Source organism: Hippocampus zosterae, chromosome 9, assembly GCF_025434085.1.
Source record: "Hippocampus zosterae strain Florida chromosome 9, ASM2543408v3, whole genome shotgun sequence".
Classification (NCBI taxonomy): Eukaryota; Metazoa; Chordata; class Actinopteri; order Syngnathiformes; family Syngnathidae; genus Hippocampus; species Hippocampus zosterae.
In genome coordinates, this window is record NC_067459.1 from 13,882,805 (window position 1) to 13,901,420 (window position 18,616).

Below are 18,616 nucleotides of genomic sequence, written 5' to 3' on the forward strand. Positions count from 1 at the left end.
TGCGTGAAGATTTTCGGAGGTTTTTAACCGAGTTTGATTTACCCATCGATGTCACTGTGAAGCTCCCCCAGCAGAGACGGGGGGAAATCACATAAGCCCCTGAGGACCCAATAAAGCCAAACGCCCCAATCGATATCCTCATCATATCTGTCTGTTAAATCCAATAATGTGATTTTTTTGTTGTTGTTGTTTCTTTAGTTTTTGTCTTTTGCAATTGTTGCTATGCGACGACAAATTCAATGCAATCCGTTCACCGTAAAAGTCTAATATCCAGTCAGAACTCGTTTACATTCTGAACGTTATTGGCATATTTAAAGTGAGCTGTTTGTCGTGAAATTAATCTTTTTGACATGTTTTTATTTGATTGTGTCAGATTTGATTAAGGTTAGCCACGAATAGTGCCACGTCACCTCACAAAGATACTCCAGCTGATCCTCTTGAATCAAATGCAGTGTCTTTGTGAGGTGAAGTGACACTTGACATCACATCTCATGAATCATCCATGCATTAATTTGCTCATCTAAGACCATTTTAGATATGCAATCATGTATATAAGCACAAATTGTATAATACAAACACAATAATGCATGTGTCTTTGTTTTAAAGTTTTGGTCATAGTGTCTAATTTGAAATGTTTTGACTAGAAATTAGACAACACTGAAACAGGACTTTAGGATTTGACAGCGGAATGTCCTCACATGGCATATTTTACTGTTTTTCGGTGCCCTCTTATAGTCTCACACCACATGGACCCAAAGCTGCTACATTTGAGACATTTGGGCACCTCGTATCAAATACGAGGCACAAGATGTGTGGACTCGAAGCCTTTTACGACACAACAGTATTGTTGTCAAGGCAGAGGCACTAATGCGGTCAGCTATCAGCAATCTCAACGTACGTCATCAAAATCAACTTTTACCTATTAAATGGTTAGCAAAGAAAGCGCCCGCTTTAGTGACGAGGTTAAAGGAACCCAACAAATGTGTTATCAAAGTTTGTGCAAAACATAAACAGTCTAAGTATCTGGTGATACTTTTTTTCTTTTTTTTTTTCTTTTTTACAAAATCCAAATAAGCCTTTGAATTGTTTCGTATTTTTGAAACGGCAGCCAATGTTTGCTGTCTTTTTTTTTTAGGGGTTGGATTTAATTGAGACCAGCAAGTCAGTTAGAAATGTGTTTCTTTCTCTGAGACAGTGGATATTTTCCCATCAGCCTTTAGCATGGCGTCATTGGCGGCACACGAACTGAGGGCGACGAGCTTCCCTCGCATCTTCAGGTCTGGGCTGGGTGTCGTCAACTTCTTCATTCTCTGCAAAGACATTAGGAGAGGAGAGGGAGGTGAGCTTCTGGTTCAGGTCGTTTGGTACGTCTTCATTGATTGATAGATTTTTCTATCGACTGTGAAAACTCAGAAGACGGCTGATGCCTCTTCTTCTTTTTGTGTTTGACAGTTTGGCACCTCTATGATACCCATTACTGCCCCTATCAGGACTGGAGTGGAATAATGTCAATCACAATTTTATGAACAGTACTTGTGATTCATAAGCTACAGAGTGGTGTTGTAGTTTTCATGGTTTTACTTCCCTGTGAGGCTCCATCTGCACACTGTCTGCTATTTAAAATATGCTTAGTCATAAACAGGTACAGCCAATGCTAAACATTGCACTGCCATTAGAGAGAATGTGAGCGACTCTACTTGTTGAAAGGGTTGATGGTAATAAACGAGAAATAGTGCAATACAGTCATCATCAACAACCAATACACGTTAGTGACAGACACATAATGACAATTTCTCTAGCAAAGACATGCATATTACCTCATTTAAATATGCACAATCTGCTTGAGACCGCAGTTAGTGAAGCATTTCACCATCTAAACGTGCTTTAAGAATTAGATATGTTTGCTCCATTTTGACCGGGTGGTGCCACACAAAAGCCACGCAATACTTAAGTGAATTTGCCCCTCAATTCTGCAGTACCTTGGGCTGAAGTTCTGTGTTTTTACCTCAGAGAAAGTTCCAGGAGTCTTCCAGATCATCCAGATGATCCCCAGAGGTATACACACCATAGAAGACATGGCCATTAACCAGCCGATGCCGTAGCCCCAGTCGGGATAGGTGTACACGTTGTTGTACTTGAGCGGTTTGTATTTGATCAAGAAGAACAAGAAAATACCCTGCAGCACAAATGATCAAGTATACTTGAAAAAGTGAATCATTTATTCATTAGCAGTGAGAAAGATCATTTGATAAGTCTGTTAGGAATCATTATGAAATTCCCAACATGAACTTCAGGGTGATGGCAACTCATTTGTCAGGCTGCTGTGCTCATTGGTTCATGAGTGAGCGGAGCCCTTGAGCAAGGTAACGACCCAAACAGAATAACCCTCAATACGTGGTGTCCTCAGTTAACGAGTTCTGTATCCAATATGGTGACGTAACTTAAGTTTGTATTCAGGTCGGGATCTAACCTAAGTCAATGTATAGTAGTAGTTAAATCATAATTAGAGCCATTACTTGGATGAAAAAAACCTCCCTGCGATAAATATAAAACAAATGAAAAACAAAGTGATGCGGCAACCGAGCGTGTCTTCTCGCACCGCATGACGACATATTCTTACACATGAAAATCGCAACCGGGGAAAGAGGGGTAATGCATGACATACACCGTCCTTTAATCTCATATTTTGTCCCATTTTAGTAAAAATAAATAAATACAATTAGGCTCTTGCTTTGACTGCCTGTCATTCTACATGGGCTTGGTCATCTCAGTAATAGAGTGTGCGTGTGTGTGTTTAGTGGACTCACAGCACAGATGCCGGGGGTCAAAATCATCCAGCACCATTTAATGAAGAAGACGGGCTTGTAACCAATCATGTCTTCAATGTTTCGGTAGAATCTGTCACTGCCTGAAAAACAGAAATATTGGCCACTCTTGTTTCCTCCTTCGGCTTAAAAATGAATGACACGAGGGATTTGTGATGACACTTCGAGGCCTGCTGAGCAAACTTCTCTGTGCTCTCCTCGTCTCCAGCAGAGGGCGCAGTTACCACTGGATTGTTTTTCCTCAGTTTTCTCTCGACATAAATGGTGAGCCCACAGGACTGGACACTGTGATGGAGATTACATAACAAGTTTCGAGCCATGTCTTACCATACACCCATCCGATACATATGGACTCAAAGATGGCCACAAACAGCAAGCACATGCCGCTGGCGGCGTATGAGTCAAAAAGCTGGAAGACGTACATCCCTCCCTGGAAGGAGACAAGGGAGATATCAGACGGTGGCACGCACATACATTTTTTTTATTTGATGTATATATATGTAGTGATTATTTGGGGAAATGTTTTGCAGGGTTGAACATATCTGATTAGAACCTTTTAGTTCCAGGAAGTATCAGAAGCAAAAGTTCCTGGAACTGAAAGTGGAACTACCCCTACATTAATCCCGAGAAGATCTGCATATACTGTATGTCCCCTAAGGGCTGATTGGATGCTTTGTGCAATTCTGTGTATAATCCTGCCTTTCATCTTTCGCGGGGGGGGGGGGTCCAATATAATAGAACTGATAAGGCAGAGAAAAATAATAGCTTTCCTATATCAAAGGAGTTGCACTTTGATTCGTTTAAATCCAGTGAAAATTAGAGAATTTTTTCTACCTGACTGGAATGAACACAAATCGTGGCGTATTTAGTTTCATTCCTGAAGAGCAGAGGTTGCACAGAGCAGACGCACAGCGTGCAGTAGAACAGGACTTCTGACACTCGGCCTACTATCATGTTAGCCACCTTGTCATTAAGTATATTAATGACATATATTTTCGTCAATACTGCAGTTGAGGTTTAATGAGTAATTATTTTTTCAAGGTCCTCTTCCAATGTGTTTTTTTAAACACTAGCAATAAATTCATCTGTATTTCAATACACAATTTATGATACTTTTATGATTTTATGATACTTAAATGTTTTGGTATCACAGGTTAGGCTTACACTAAACTAAAGCAAATGGAGCATGAATTATGACAATGTCCCTATTTCAATTAGTTGTTAATTTACGAACTACAGTGGGCATTGCAGTCCTATGTTGAGTGATATTCTTCTCCTCTGCACACTAAAATGTCTTATTTACAGTACCGGCGTAGATTCACTGATGTAAACTCCTCTGTACTTTTTCACTAAAAGGATACTCATGAATAAAATCTGCCATGAATCCCAAAGCAGTAGGATTCATAAACAGAAAGTCTCAGCAACGTGTCCAATATTTCAACTTGGTAATCAATAGCCTCCCGAGGGACCTTTCAAACATCCCACTGTGCAATTTGTGCGAGGCAAATTTTGTGGCAGTTCAAAGTGGCAAGATAGATGTGAAAAGGTAGCTCTAAGTATTGGACTTTTTAACACAATGGTGTCACTAGGGATGACATAGCTTGATGTAAATTGCATCTGTGGAGAAGGAATCAAAGGTTTGTCACAAGTATGTAACTTCGGCATGGTGCCTTTGGTTATGTTCTCATTTTTAATGGTACATGGACCCTGTAGAGTACAGAATAGTTTAATAGTGGGTGGGTGGACCAAAGCGCTTATACAAGCACGAGAAGCTTTTAGTGGACGATCTATGGAACGACTTTTGTTGCAAACTACAGTACAGAAAGATGGACTTAAAAAGCATAGGTGAGGGGCTGGCTACTCCAAATACACAGTATACATTGACGGCAAATAACAGTGTATTAAAAAAACAACAACAACAACAACGGAAATCAATGACAACACATTCAAATAGACCATTAGGGGCAGAAAATCAGACTGGATGATGCAATCACACATTTCTGTACCTGCTGGCTTTCAGCTGCTGGTGATGACGATGACAGTGATGATGACAATGATGATGATGTATCGTGGAAGTGAAAACAATTGAATTCTAGTAAGCAGCAGAAACGGGTTAACATCAATGTTTTTACAAGTATTGCATACTAATAGTGCTTTTAAATAAAATTGTGCCTTAATATACGTGTCACCTGACTTTCAGGTTTTCAAGGAAAGAGCCATGATATGGAGGGTTTTTTTTTTAACTTTGATTTGTGGGCAAAAATTTGAGACATGAGCGGTGTATGCTGGCAGCGAATTCTACTCAGCTCACTTCACATCAAACAGCAATGCTGTAGTGAACACATTTTCAAAAAAATAATTGATGGCAATCCCAAAGTTTGATTGTGAGAGCGAATGGAGGTCCGTCTCTGTGTGCCCAGTGATTGGCTGCCAACCAGTTCAGGGTGTACTCCGACTATTGCCCAATGACAAATGGAATAGGTTCCAGGATGCCCGCGACACTCGTGAGGATAAGTGGATTAGAAAATGAATGGATGGATGAATAAATGTAAATACACAGAGAACAACCAAATAACTTTGGGTATAAATCCGCTACCTTCACGTTGCCATGTTATCGGAATTGCCGTAGACGGGCTAACAAATACTGTAGTGTCAATGTGACAATCTGATAATGCTTCAAGTTATTGTATTTGAAAACAAACTGTGCAGCAACACATATAGTCAGACAATTGAATACTCACAGACATATATCTTCTCCTGAAAACTACTAACATCAGTGCAGATTACTGAGTAACTTATATTTGTTCATGAAATGAATCATTTGTCTGCATGAGTGTATTATACTGCCTCCTGTTGGTCAGGTGCCCCACACCATGAGGAGCCTAACAAATTAAACATGATGCTCATTTTTTTATATTTCATTCAATTATGTTACAATTTTCCCGTGCCTGCATGGGGTTTCTCCGGGTACTCCAGTTTCCTCCCACATTCCAAAAACATGCATGGCAAGTCAATGGAACACCCTAAATTGTCCCGCGATGTGAGTGTGAGTGCGGATGGTTGTTCGTCTGTGTATGCCCTGCAAGTGGCTGGCAACCGGTTCAGGGTGTCCCCCGCCTATTGCCCGAAGACAGCGACCCTTGTGAGGAAAAAGCGGATAGGAAAATGGGTGGATAGATGAATGTTACATGTTTTTCTAAAGTACAAGATTATAGAGTGTGCCTTTCCTAAACAAAAGGCAACCCACAAATATATTTTTGTAGAGGGTTGTGGGATGGATTAATTTCATATCTATTCATTTCAATGAGGCAAGATGATTTGAGATCTGTGTTTTAAGTTACAAGCATGGTCATAGTGCAAATTAAACTTGTATCTCTTGGCACCACTGTATCGACATTTGAGTGGAAAAGTCAAGTCTCACCTCTGTGCACATGATGAGTCCTATTAGGAAAGAAACTACAGACATGCCGAGAATCAACAATTCTCTGCGGTAGCCTCTCCTGAACGTCTCCGGGTACATATCCACCACAGCTGTCACCAAGCTTTCCACGCACACAAACTGGAAAAGAACGCAACAAGGTGTAGGTCACACAAGTGGGACTATCTCCAAATCTTTACTGCATTTCGGGCGTTATGACTGCATTTTTATAGAGTATTCGGTAATTGTTAAGATTCCACCGATTGCTTCGGCATTACGTAATAGCACCTTATCCATTGAGGCATGGATTAAATGTTGTGGGCCTGCAAATACTTTGTTGTTTTAATGATTACATGTGACAATAGTATCACATCCTGTGGTAATTTAAGTTTGATAAAATAAGAGAAGTTCATCTCATCATGGATAGGTGCGTGTGCTGTGTTTGGTCGTGTTCACCTGACTGTCCAGCCCGAGAAAGATGAGCATCATGAAGAAGAGACAGGCCCAAAGTGGAGACAGAGGCATCATGGTCACGGCTTTTGGGTATGCAATGAAGGCAAGACCAGGACCTGCAATGTCAATGTTACAACATTGTCATGAGGCAAAGACGCTTGATTCTTGCCATTACGCTACTAGTCTGATTTGATCTGGCCCCCTTTATTATTCCTTCATTATTGCGTGAAGCATCGTAGCTTTTTTTCTGGTTTCACATCATGCATGCATGCATGCTGCGTGCACATAGATGCTTGCATGTTCACAACTTAATGGCCCGTGAGCTCACTTTTTCCGTTTTTAATCCTCCAATGCAAAACAGACATATTCATCACTCAGCTGGAGAAACTGCGATGTATGACATTGATGACTTTCTCGCACCACGGTAGGGATAAATGGCCCAAAACTGAAATGCAGTTGACTGATGATGTTTCTGCATCGATTGTTTTCAAAGCATCACCCAGTGGTTCAAAATAAGATGCAGCAGGCAGTCATGTTATCTTGGTGCGACCTATTCTCGGAGAAGTGTTAAAACTCGTCTCCTCGCTCCCTCTGAGACAAGCATTTTAAATCTCTCACGCTGTCATTCTCACTGAATCATTCATACCAACTTGAATATATCATCAAGCTGTGGTCTGCAAGCCTGTGAGAGTGTGAAGTGCATTCACATTATGATAGATGAAGGAAATAGAGTCAGATGGGCGCCAGCCTACAGTACAAGATTTTGATCCACCCACATCGCAAACTGGTTGCTGCGACTTCTGTTCCTCACTCACCGGATTCCGCCACGGCCTCGATGGGAACGTTCTGTTCGTAAGCCATGAATCCCAGCACAGAGAAAATAGCAAAACCTGCTACAAAACTGGTGCCGCTGTTCAGACAGCACAACATGATGCAGTCCCTGAGGAGCAAGTCGGGAAGAGATTACTTTCCCAAATGTCATGACAAATTCCAATTCGGACAAAACTGAACACTCATTCTTACCTGTAGCAGTTATTGTTGTAGGCGTTATAACTTCCAAGGGCAGTAAGGCAGCCCAAGCAGATGGCGTAGGAGAAGAAGATCTGTGTTCCTGCATCCACCCATACCTGTAAGTAATGCAGCTAATGTTATTTACAAGGCAAACTACAATGGAAATTGCCTATCAAGCTCATTCCACTGCTAACTGTTTATTTAGTTCTGATATGCCAATTCTGTGACCGTTCCATTATATCTACGGACCCCTGATAAATCATTTCAAAATTGTTACACCATTATGACCCTTAACCAAACTATTTTTTAAAAAATCTTTTTGAGAAGGAAACAGCAAGTGAGATTATGTGGTTGCACAGGTGTACACACCAAAATCATCCAATCGCATTCAAACTCATGTTAGATGAGAGTCAGCTCGCACACGTCACCATATAGTGCCTCGGATTAACACCAAGCACATTTCAGATGTACTAATAGTCTTTTGGGGAGGAGAGGGAGAGGGGGGGTTCCTTGCTAGTACAGGCCTGAAGGTTTGGTGCTAACAATGACCGGATTTTCAAACTGCGAATTGCCTCCACGAAAGCGCTGACAAAAGGCAATGAAAAAGAAAATGTAACATTGCTTGCCAACTAAAAGGATCAGAAAATCCAAAACACAAGAATACAAAACCGAGACTACGCAGTAATGAACAACTACTTACAAGAGAAACACAATAAACTACGTGGCAAAGCTATGAGGCAAAAATCAAGAAAGTAGAAAATTGAAGCACTTGGAAACAGTTGTGAGCAAGGTTTAATAATCCGACAGCCAGTTGGCGGCATGGCAGGGTCCTTCAACGCAGCTAGTAACGAGGCATGATAACAAACAGGTGCAACTCATAAGGGAAAGCCCTCCTATGCCACCTACAGAAACAGCGTCAGGAATCTACCACTGAAATGAAATTATTGATGTATGTAATATCATCAGTAGTTGGTTCAGTTTTTTTGTGTTTTCTGAAAAAAATCATTTTAAATGACTTTGGCTAATATTATAAGAAGGGGGTCATCCCCCTTATGAGACGAGTTGTGAGCAAAATGGATATGAAGTAAGGTGGATGATGAAACCAGTTTGAAATTGCAGCACAGGACCTCGGAACCGGCAGGCCTAGCATGGTGTGCTCGCATATGCAGCACGGCTCTTTGAAAACTCTCTCACATCACCATTCAACCACTAATCTCATTTCACCGCCACGAAACAATACACAAACGCACAATCTTCACTCCCTCCTGCGAGTAACCACGGTAACTTCCGTGACCCCACAAACACAGGCCTGTTCCTGCGGAAGAACAGCTCTTTCTTTGCTAATGTTCATTAATGTTCCCTTTAGTTCTCCCTGGCCTGATGGCCGCACAGCGTAGGGAAACCTTAACGGCTCGGCCCCCGAGAGAATCTCTTGTTGATGTTGTGCCTAATTTAGTTGGCTTGTTTTTGCTAGTGTTGAGTCTTAAAAACATGTCCGCCATGCGAAAACTGAAGGACGGCAGGCCTCCTCTTACTATTACTATACGATTGCTGGTTACATTCCCATTCGAATATAGTGTATGGATGTATATTATGGTTGATTTCCTGTTCTGTCACGTGCGCTTATCCAACCAAGGGCCACCAGTGCGACCTGTGCATGCGCAAAGGGAGTAACCTGTGCTTTAAGCACTGCCTCTGGCCCGGGTGAAGTGATGTCATTGAAACAAAGTTTGCCATTACAGGACTTGTTCTCCTTCATATCAAAATATCAATTGAATTCAGTTCTGGAAATGAATATTTTACTATATTTATATTGTACTTTTTGACGATATTGTCACACAATTGTCCTGAGGTGTAAGTGTGAGTACAACTGGTTGTTAGTTTTTTGGGTGTGCCCTCCGAATTGGCTGGCAACCAGCTCAGGGTGTACCCTGCCTACTGGCTCAAAGACAGCTGGGATAGGCTCCAGCACGCCCGCGACCCTTGTGAAGATAAGTGGATTAGAAAATGGAAGGATGGATGAATAAATGAAATGGTGGAGTCCATGTTCATTCAACAATGACCCTCTAACATAAATGTAGCAATCTCATGAAGTTCTTCCCAACACAGGTGGACAGAAGCAAACAGTTATCGTTGCAGGAGGGTGGCAATGGTTGAGAGTGTGACAAGTTAGGAGAGGGGGGGGGTGATGCACAGTACTTGGGAGGGTAAGGAGATGAAGCTGAGCTAACACACACACACACACACACACACACACACACACACACACACACACATACAGCCTGGAAGTGAACAGAGCACTGATTGTCCTTTAACGAAGCCAATTTAACATCAGAGTCAAAAGTAATGTCTTCCTCTGCCGAACAGCTTAGCTTCTATATCACCCTCCTTTAACTGCCTCTGTTTGGGCCTTTCACACCCCCTGCCCCCACTCCAAGCAACCCCCCGCCCTCACTCACACACACACAAACAACGTCATAGGTGTACTGCTTTAGTATTTGTCTCAAATATGACAAGTTTAATAACTGATTACATATCCACTGAAACAAAAAGTTCTGGGGGGCGGGGGCGGCAACCCTCCTTCGCGGTTTTTCACTTATCGCCGCCCCTATCCCATTGACCGCGATAAGTGAGGGATCACTTACTTCCACATAAATTGAACAAATTTGTTATTTCAGAAGCACATACACAGATGGTAGCCTTTGCATGAATTAGTCCCCAACAAGTTGCTCTCAGTTTCAGACAGGTTGATAACTCCTTGATCTTTGCTATCTCGTATCTGTGGTGTCAATGGTTAGTATGTGTTTTGTGACTTATGGCATCCATAAATGAATGCTATCAATTGTATCCATGCTATCTATCTAGCTTTCTCCCACACAAGAGACATTAAATCAGTGGCCTCCATTCAAGCTGTCATGACTGCCTATCTCCTGTGGCTTCTTCTGCACTACCGCTCATTAGCCGTCTATTCCAGACAAGGTCAAAAAAGTGAATGTATGTGTCCGTTGTTTAAATGTTACATGAAAATCTCAATCTTTTTTAAATTCTCTATCATGTAAGCATGCAAATACTTGGCAGAACCAGCTCCAAATCAAATGAGCAAAGGTTGAGGAAAGTATCTCCGAGCCTACCTGGGGATCGGAGAGACGAGAGATATCTGGGTAGAGGTAAAACTTGATGCCGTCATACGCTCCCGGCAGAGTTACTCCTCTGATCAGCAGAATCAGCAACATGAAGTAAGGAAATGTGGCTGTCACATACACAACCTGCAAGGACAAACACAAATGCAATATTGATTTCTTTTTTTCATATACGAGATTACAGAACAAACACAACTAATAAAATGTCAATGTCTGATAACCAGTTGGCCATAACTGGTATTTACCCACCTCAAAACCCAACCCACACATCATTTGTAGTGATAGTAATAATAACTGCATGTTTCTATTAGCGCTCGTGGTAGTGTATTACTCATTATGCATCAATGAGACTCATTTTCTCAATTTCTTTCACCCAATGGGTCCATATGACTTAATTTTAAAATGCAGAAATAACACCGGCGCACTGAGACACAATCTGCTTGGCAGCGCAGTTAGTGAAGCATTTCAACATCAATGCATCCATCTATCCATTTTCCAATACGCTTTATCCTCACTGGGATTGTGGGGGGTGCTGGAGCCTATCCCAGCTGTCTTCAAGCAGTAGGCGGGGTACACCCTGAACTGGTTGCCAGTTCATTGCAGGGCATACATAGACGAACAACCATCCGCGCCTACACTCACACCTAGGGACAATTTTGAGTGTTCAATCATCATACATGTTTTTCGAATGTGGGAGGAAACCAGAGTGCCCGGAGAAAACCCACGCAGGCACAGGGAGAACATGCAAACTCCAGCCTGTACCTTTGCACTGTTAGCTGGATGCGCTAACCACTCGGCAACTGGGCCATCAACATCTGCATACTTTGTGAATTTTCAATTTCCTGCATTTTTTCCAATGAGCGCGCCATAAAAGTCACACCACCGTTGAATTAATTCCGCCCAGTTTCCAAATGGTTGAGGTGAAGCAGTGCATGCTCGCAGCGTATTCCTGAACTCGCCCGTGATTAAGGAACAGGAATTTCGTGTACGGGTCGAAGCTCTACCGTTCTTGATCTCAGGTTGTTTGAAATAAATTTCCCATAAAAAAGCAACTCACACTCCGGAGTGACTTATGTATGGTTTTTTCTACTTCATGAAGCATTTTCTGACTGGTGCGACTTAAAAAAATACAATATCTTAAGTATTGACATGAAACACTGACTATATTGGGGGTCGGCAACACGCGGCTTCAGAGCCGCATGTGGCTCTTTAGCGACACCTAATGGCTCCCTGAAGCTTTATAAAAAATGTTTGAAAATGGAAAAAGATTTTGACAGTATGCTAATATAACTCAAACATGTTGCAGCTCCGAAAAAAGGAGAGCTGTGGTGTTGGTTTTTGAAAGATAAACTTTATTTATGCTTTTAACAGTCTCGAAAAACACAGACACGTCTGCGTCCGACTCCGTGCCTTCTCTCTTCTCGTTCGACTTGAGAGGCGTTCAAAGACAGCCTCCGAAAAACGGAAATTCATGATCACTTCACTGACACTACGAAAAGCGAAAATAAACCACCAAAATAAAAAAAAATTCTAGCGAGGAAATCACAAAATAAATTCTATGGGGGCGTTTGTGAACGCACAACAGGAATGAATAACATAAACATTTCTGAGAAAGTCCGGTCTCCTACATACATACAGCATGTGTTTCCATCATTGTAAGTTTTATAGAAGGCTTTAATTTTTTTGCGGGTACAGCCATATTTGTTTTTTGTTTTGTTTTTTGTCCTGCATGGCTCAACATTTGAGGTTGCCGGCCCCTGGACTATATCACGTTAATCACAGTAGTAACCTTCCTTAAGGATAGCTGTTGAAGAGCAATTTGAGACTTAAGCTCAAGAAACCGCTTGGAAAAAGGCCGGGGTCGGCAACACATATCGCCTGGCTTTCTGGAACCCAGTCAACGGTCACCAATTGAGGGCAGGATGGAACAGAACAGAGCCGGTCGGGCCAGGGAAGTGAAAAGAAAGCGAGGGCTCCCTTGGCTCCGTCATTTAAACAGGAGGAGCCCACAGAAGTGATGCTGGCAGTGTGGGAAAATGTGCTTCAAAGAGACGCACAACAAGCGAACAAATACACAACTTCATTCACCACACTGAAGTACACTCTCTCTCACACACACACACACACACACATCTTAACATACACTGTACGCACATGGATTTTGGTCCTTATACTGCATTGGCTTTAAATATAGCAAGGCACTTAATTCCAGGCTGAGCATATTATTCAAACGTTTGTAAAGAAGCAAGAAAACACATGTTTTATCCTGCACAAGATTTACGAAGGCTGTGCGCTTTTAGATGTGCAAATCCCAACATGTCTGACATGAAAAGTGTGGGAAAACCCGGGTCCTGCCATGCGGCCGGCTTCTTTCAGATTGACAAACACGACGATTACACATCCTAAACCTCTCATCGCATTTTTCTCCTCATTTGGAGGCAACAAAAAGGGCAATATTCGCTCCCTGCGTGAACTTTTGAAGCACCGCGCGCTGCCTCCACCTCACCGCGGGGTAAACATTTAAGCCAGAGCAAATTTACGGGTCAAGCTTGCCGCTGCTTTGCCGTAAACCTTTACGGGAGGGCTTAAATGTGAGAATGGCCTGCAAACACAGTCACAAAGCAAACAGCTTAGCCATGTAGCAGCTGAATGGGCCCGTTGGGTCTGTGGAGAAGAAAGTGAGGGAGGGAGAGGCTGAGGATGTACTCTGCATGCTCCTCATGAACGCTCCCCCACTTTTCCTCCAGTGAATACAGGAATCAATCTTGGACCGGCTGCTAAAGCCCAGCCATGAAGGAGCATTCTCTCCTCTTCACTTCACAGACAGACAAAAGACACTTCAGGGGGAAATCAGCATTGCCGCCTAGTTGTTATGTTTTCCCTCTGTCATGTTGAATGTGAAGCCATTTATTCTCCCCTCCTCACGCACCTTTTTTTTTTTTACTTCTCTGTTTTGCCATTCTTGAAACCCTTTTCCACATTCTACCTTTATCTCACAACTCATTCTTAGACCACTGGGCTTCAGGGAAGTTTTCCTTAAAGGCTACTCGCGGGGTGCTTACTAACCCGCTCAAGGCAGCAGTAGGCTCTCGACCGCATTCAAAATTAAATGAGGATTCAACAGTGGTGCAAAGTCGTCAGTAAACAGATCTTAAGAAGGAGAAATCAGCGCTGTCTCACCTTGCCAGTCGATTTGGGTCCCTTCCAGATGCAGAAGTAGCAGATAAACCAAGCCAGTGCCAGGCACATGGCCAGCTCCCAGCGCATCCCGCCCATGTGCTCAATGCCATCGGATATCTTTAGGACTCTCCGTCTGTATGGGTCCAGACAGAGATTGAGGCTCAAGAGACATCCCAAAAGTGGAATCCAATGAAGACAGTGTCCGCTTGAGCAAGGCTAAGAAGATTTGCCGCAAGCCTTTTTAATTCTAAACTTTTTGCAGCTAGTTACACACTGATTATTTAAGGTGGTGAGGCACTTTGGTGATTTTGAGCCACCTACTGATTATTCCACAATCGCTACCAAGATCGCAAAGTATTCTTGGCATAATACTCTGATGCTAAATTGCAATTCTCACCTCTCCTGCTTACGAAAAGCAAGATTCATTATAAAACCAAAACATCGGGTTACACCATCATAAGAGAGAAAACTTAGGCAACTCCCAGGAAAGGCTCTTGGGCGTGATGGCCATTCGACAGTTTTTACTGTTGAATCCTGAGCACATGGTAAAGTTGTATTGGTTGTCTGCTTCACAAGAGAGAGGCTCGAATCTCAGCTCAGAAACTCACGTGTAGAATTTGTATATTTGGAATTTTTCTCTAAGTAGTATCGCTTGTGATTAGCATGTAGCAAATTTGACTTGCATTCATTCACCACAGCCAAATTGACCTGAAAACAAGTTCATGTTGACTGAAGGTTTCATTCCATCGTCGTAGGAGTCGACAAATGAACAGAAATGTCAGCGCAGGAGCAAATGTTTGGGGCTTCCAGCTAACCCAAAAGTTTTCAATCCCTGCCATGTTGCAGTGGAAATAAATAAATGAGCAGATTTAGTGGGAACATTGCAAGCCTACACATTGGGCAGAAGTCGCTCTTCCACAGCTAAAATACATCTTCGAAGGTCTGCAGGCGTCACGGTCAAGTTGACCCAGTTTAACATGTTTGCCACCATAGTTGGTTTGCAGTGCTGAACGACCACTCCGCTTCCTGTTTGTCAACGCATTTCCAGGCAACGGAATTGATGGAGGATGCGAGGTGGCAGAGCTAAACGCTGTTTGCCAAATCTTCGCCACCGAGTTCACCCCCAGAGATCCTGAAGCAGCTATTGATCATGGTGACATGTTCTTGGTGGCAGGCCACAGGCTAAGCCCAACTCAGCTACCCTGTGCCCCTGGTCAGCTACAAGGGCTACCTTGGAACACTACGATCTATCTGGATTGCTTTTGAATACTCTCAGAAGTGGCTCTAGACATGATTATTGCGTAGTATTTTATTTTAAGATTGACCTGTACACGTTGTGTTAGATAGCTATACCAAAGGGTGTTTCCGAAGTATCTGGAAAGGTCTAAATCCAGGCCAGGCAATTCAAACCAATTTTTGTTCTTTCCGTATGACATGTTGAACTGATCAGTGGTTGGTCCTTGCAGTAAAAATTCTAAAATGGTTTCAATGCAATCTCTTGGGGTGTTTAGTTAAATGGCATTTGTCACAATTGTCACCCTTGATGGCGTTCTCATGTCTCACGCGTGTGGGTGGTTTTCAGATTCATCACAACTTTCTCGGAACCCGCTTTTTCCCTGACACATTTAATCGACACTAACGGCAAATACTGAACAAGGTTTTACTTGTGTGGTTCTGTTTTTTTGTTTTGTTTGTTTTTTTTGCTAAAAACATTGTGGTTGTTTGTCTCCTTGGCTGGTGCTTCTCATACCTGACATTTGTTCCAAAATTCATCATCATTGATTACAATTGAAATGATATATAATCACTGCTAAAGGTTGTTTTTTCCCCCTTCTCTCAGACTATACAATGACGAGTTACATGGTGTAAAAACTGGATCGTTCTGGCGAAACCACAGGGACTGGCAACGAGACTGGAAGTGCGCTCAGCTTTGCCCGCTGACAAAAGGCTGATCTGCTGCCACATTTGTGACTCCAGCTGAGAGACAGCTGGCCTAGTGGACCCTGCTGACAAGTATGAAAGGAGCTGACTAATTATTTTGGGGAAGGAGGTTGATGAGGTCCCTGAAATCATCTTAGGCTGTCTAAGATTTACAATCAATATTACACATGAAGTTTTCTGATTGGGGCTCAGGAGAAAGAAATGGCTGCAATGTTGATCAGATGGAAACTCTTTCATTCATATTTGATACCCAGAGAGATGAGCAACAAAGTGTAAAGAATGGTGAAAGCGACAAGCGATGGGGTGGAAAAAAAAGTGGACTGTACTCACTCCCAGAATTCAATAACGGGAGAGGTTGCGTTGGGGTTAGTAATGTTGGTGGAATTTTCTCCATAGTAATCGACACAGTTCTCTGTGGAGACACATTGACCTCAGTCAGTGGCTTGTTGATGAAGAATAAACCTGAACATGGCCAAAGATGCTCCGCTCTCCCACCAGTATTCCAGTAGTGGCCACAGGCAGCCCACGGAAGCTCAGTGGTGAAGCAGTTAAAGAGGTAGAAGATGGCCCAGGCGAGGATGACTACATAGTAGACGTTTAGATGAGCTTCAATCACCTGCGTTGCATAGCCAATGCCTGAAAATGTTTTTAAAAAAAAGAAAGAAAGGTTTGTGAGATTACACACAAGTGATTCCAAACCATGTTGAAAGCACATGAGGGGTTTCTTACCCTCAAACAGGGGGCAGACTTTTCTCCAGCATGTGATTCCTCCCTCACTGGTAAACTGACCGAGTGCGGTCTCCAGGAAAAATACGGGGATGCCGCAGCATATGAAGAAGATGACGTACGGAACAAAGAAGGCACCTTTATACACCCCAGAGATGGGGAAAAAAAAGCAAAACAAAACACCCTTTTAGGTTTTGGAGCTTGGCTGAGGAAGAAAACTCATTTCCATGCATCTGTCAGACGTTTTGGTTGATGCTGGTCTTAGTTATGCACCCGGGCAACTGATTGGTGGTTCGGGGTGGCGCTCGGGGACACGTCAACATGGTCACAGGGACGCAGGTAAAATCCAGGACCATCAAGTTGTGCAACTACCAGTTTACCACCGAAGAGATGGCACCACATTGAGTCTAAACTGAGAGGAAAACTTGGAGCTAATCAGTCCTACTCACTCAGTTCAAAGAAGAATGTATATTTGGCAGCTCAGTCTAGTATCCATCCAAGCAGACCTCAGGAGTTCAGAGCAATCATGGAAGGTATTTTTTCATCCCATTGAAGAAATGATTGAAAATGACCACAAATTGCTACACCGATTGTTTATTGTCATGATGGTTGACCAGAGTCAAAAATCATAGTTGTGATTTTGTTACTAAATGGGTTGCATGAAGGCAAACTTACCGCCTCCATTCTTGTAGCAGAGGTAAGGAAACCTCCAGACGTTGCCCAGCCCGATGATTTCTCCGGCCACAGACAGGATAAACTCGATCTTGTTGTTCCACTGGCCTCTCTCGTAGTACTCCCTGTTGTCCAGGCTGGAAGTGGAGTCGTCCGTATCCCTGCTGTCCTCCGGTTTACCGTTTATAATCGGCCCGCTCTTCTCGGCTGTCATGTCGCTGCCGCTTCACGCAGAATCTCCAGCGGCCGAAATGAGGAACTTGTACTTCAATGCAGCAGCACGGCCCTCCGCCCTGAATAAATCAGGAACGGTGGGGGAAGTGGAGCATGATATTTCATTAACAATTCATTTCCATTTTGCTTGTGAAGGAATCAAATAAAAAAAACGACATTGCAAAACTGAAATAAAAATTCAGAGTTGTTGCCAGGTGGGGGGGATAAAAAGTTGAATTCAAAGTACTTACCAAGTCGTCTCCTAAATGCAACAGTGGCAACGCTCCTTTGGGCTCTCTCAGTGATGCTGCCTTGGAAAAACGTGAGGGGGCGAAAAAAGGAGCGAAGAGCAATTTAGGTGGGGTGGTAAATTTCTCGTTGACAAAATTTTTAAAACTCCCGGACAGGTTTTTATCTGCGCTGCGCACCGTGCAGTGGACGGTGTGCGACTGTGCTCCTGCTATCCAAGCGTGCCTCTCTCAAGCGCCTCCACTTGGACTAAAGCCACATGGTGGGAGGGAAGGCAAGGCCAGGCACACGAGGAAACATGGACGAATGCTTGCATGGTGCAGGTGAAACGATAGTGAAGCTCAGATTTATTTTATTTTTTTTAAGTACAGTATAACAGCAACTGGTGTGTCCAATGCTAAAGAAAGAAAGATAGATTGGTAAGTCAAACTTAACCAATCTTAATAGTGACTGTCAAAACAAATATCAGACCATCATCGACGACCTGAAGACTTTTAGTCCCGAAAAAGTGACATGAGTTTCGCATTAAGCTGCATTCATGGAAAAACCCAGCAACACAAAACAAGTTCAGACTTCTCTCTTCTGTACCTGGCCTAGTTGGAGACGGTGACCCCACGCTTGATTTCGTCAATTGATGTCAACAGTCTCGTTCGGTGACTCTCTTTCGGCTTTGCGCGCAGCATACCAAGTCACTGCTCTTTGTCTCCTGCAGCAGTCACTGTGCACTCGAGCATACCAATAGAGTCCTTTGTTCAAAAGAAAAGACCAAAAATTTAAAAAAGACACAG

The 18,616-nt window shown here is 42.9% G+C and overlaps 1 protein-coding gene across 1 annotated transcript; it reads right to left on the bottom strand.

The window, feature by feature from the left end:
* Positions 1 to 1,123: 1,123 nt before the first annotated feature.
* Positions 1,124 to 18,301, bottom strand: LOC127607814 (sodium- and chloride-dependent GABA transporter 3-like). The gene is made up of 15 exons (XM_052076495.1): positions 17,831 to 18,301; positions 17,370 to 17,659; positions 16,698 to 16,832; positions 16,464 to 16,604; positions 16,299 to 16,380; positions 14,028 to 14,160; positions 10,839 to 10,973; positions 7,720 to 7,823; positions 7,512 to 7,636; positions 6,700 to 6,812; positions 6,247 to 6,384; positions 3,153 to 3,255; positions 2,808 to 2,908; positions 2,006 to 2,176; positions 1,124 to 1,310 (listed from the first exon to the last, which is right to left on the bottom strand). The coding sequence occupies exons 2-15, from the start codon at positions 17,578 to 17,580 to the stop codon at positions 1,167 to 1,169; spliced, it is 1,836 nt and encodes a 611-aa protein (XP_051932455.1). The 5' UTR covers positions 17,581 to 17,659; positions 17,831 to 18,301; the 3' UTR covers positions 1,124 to 1,166.
* Between the last annotated feature and the right edge of the window lie 315 nt (positions 18,302 to 18,616).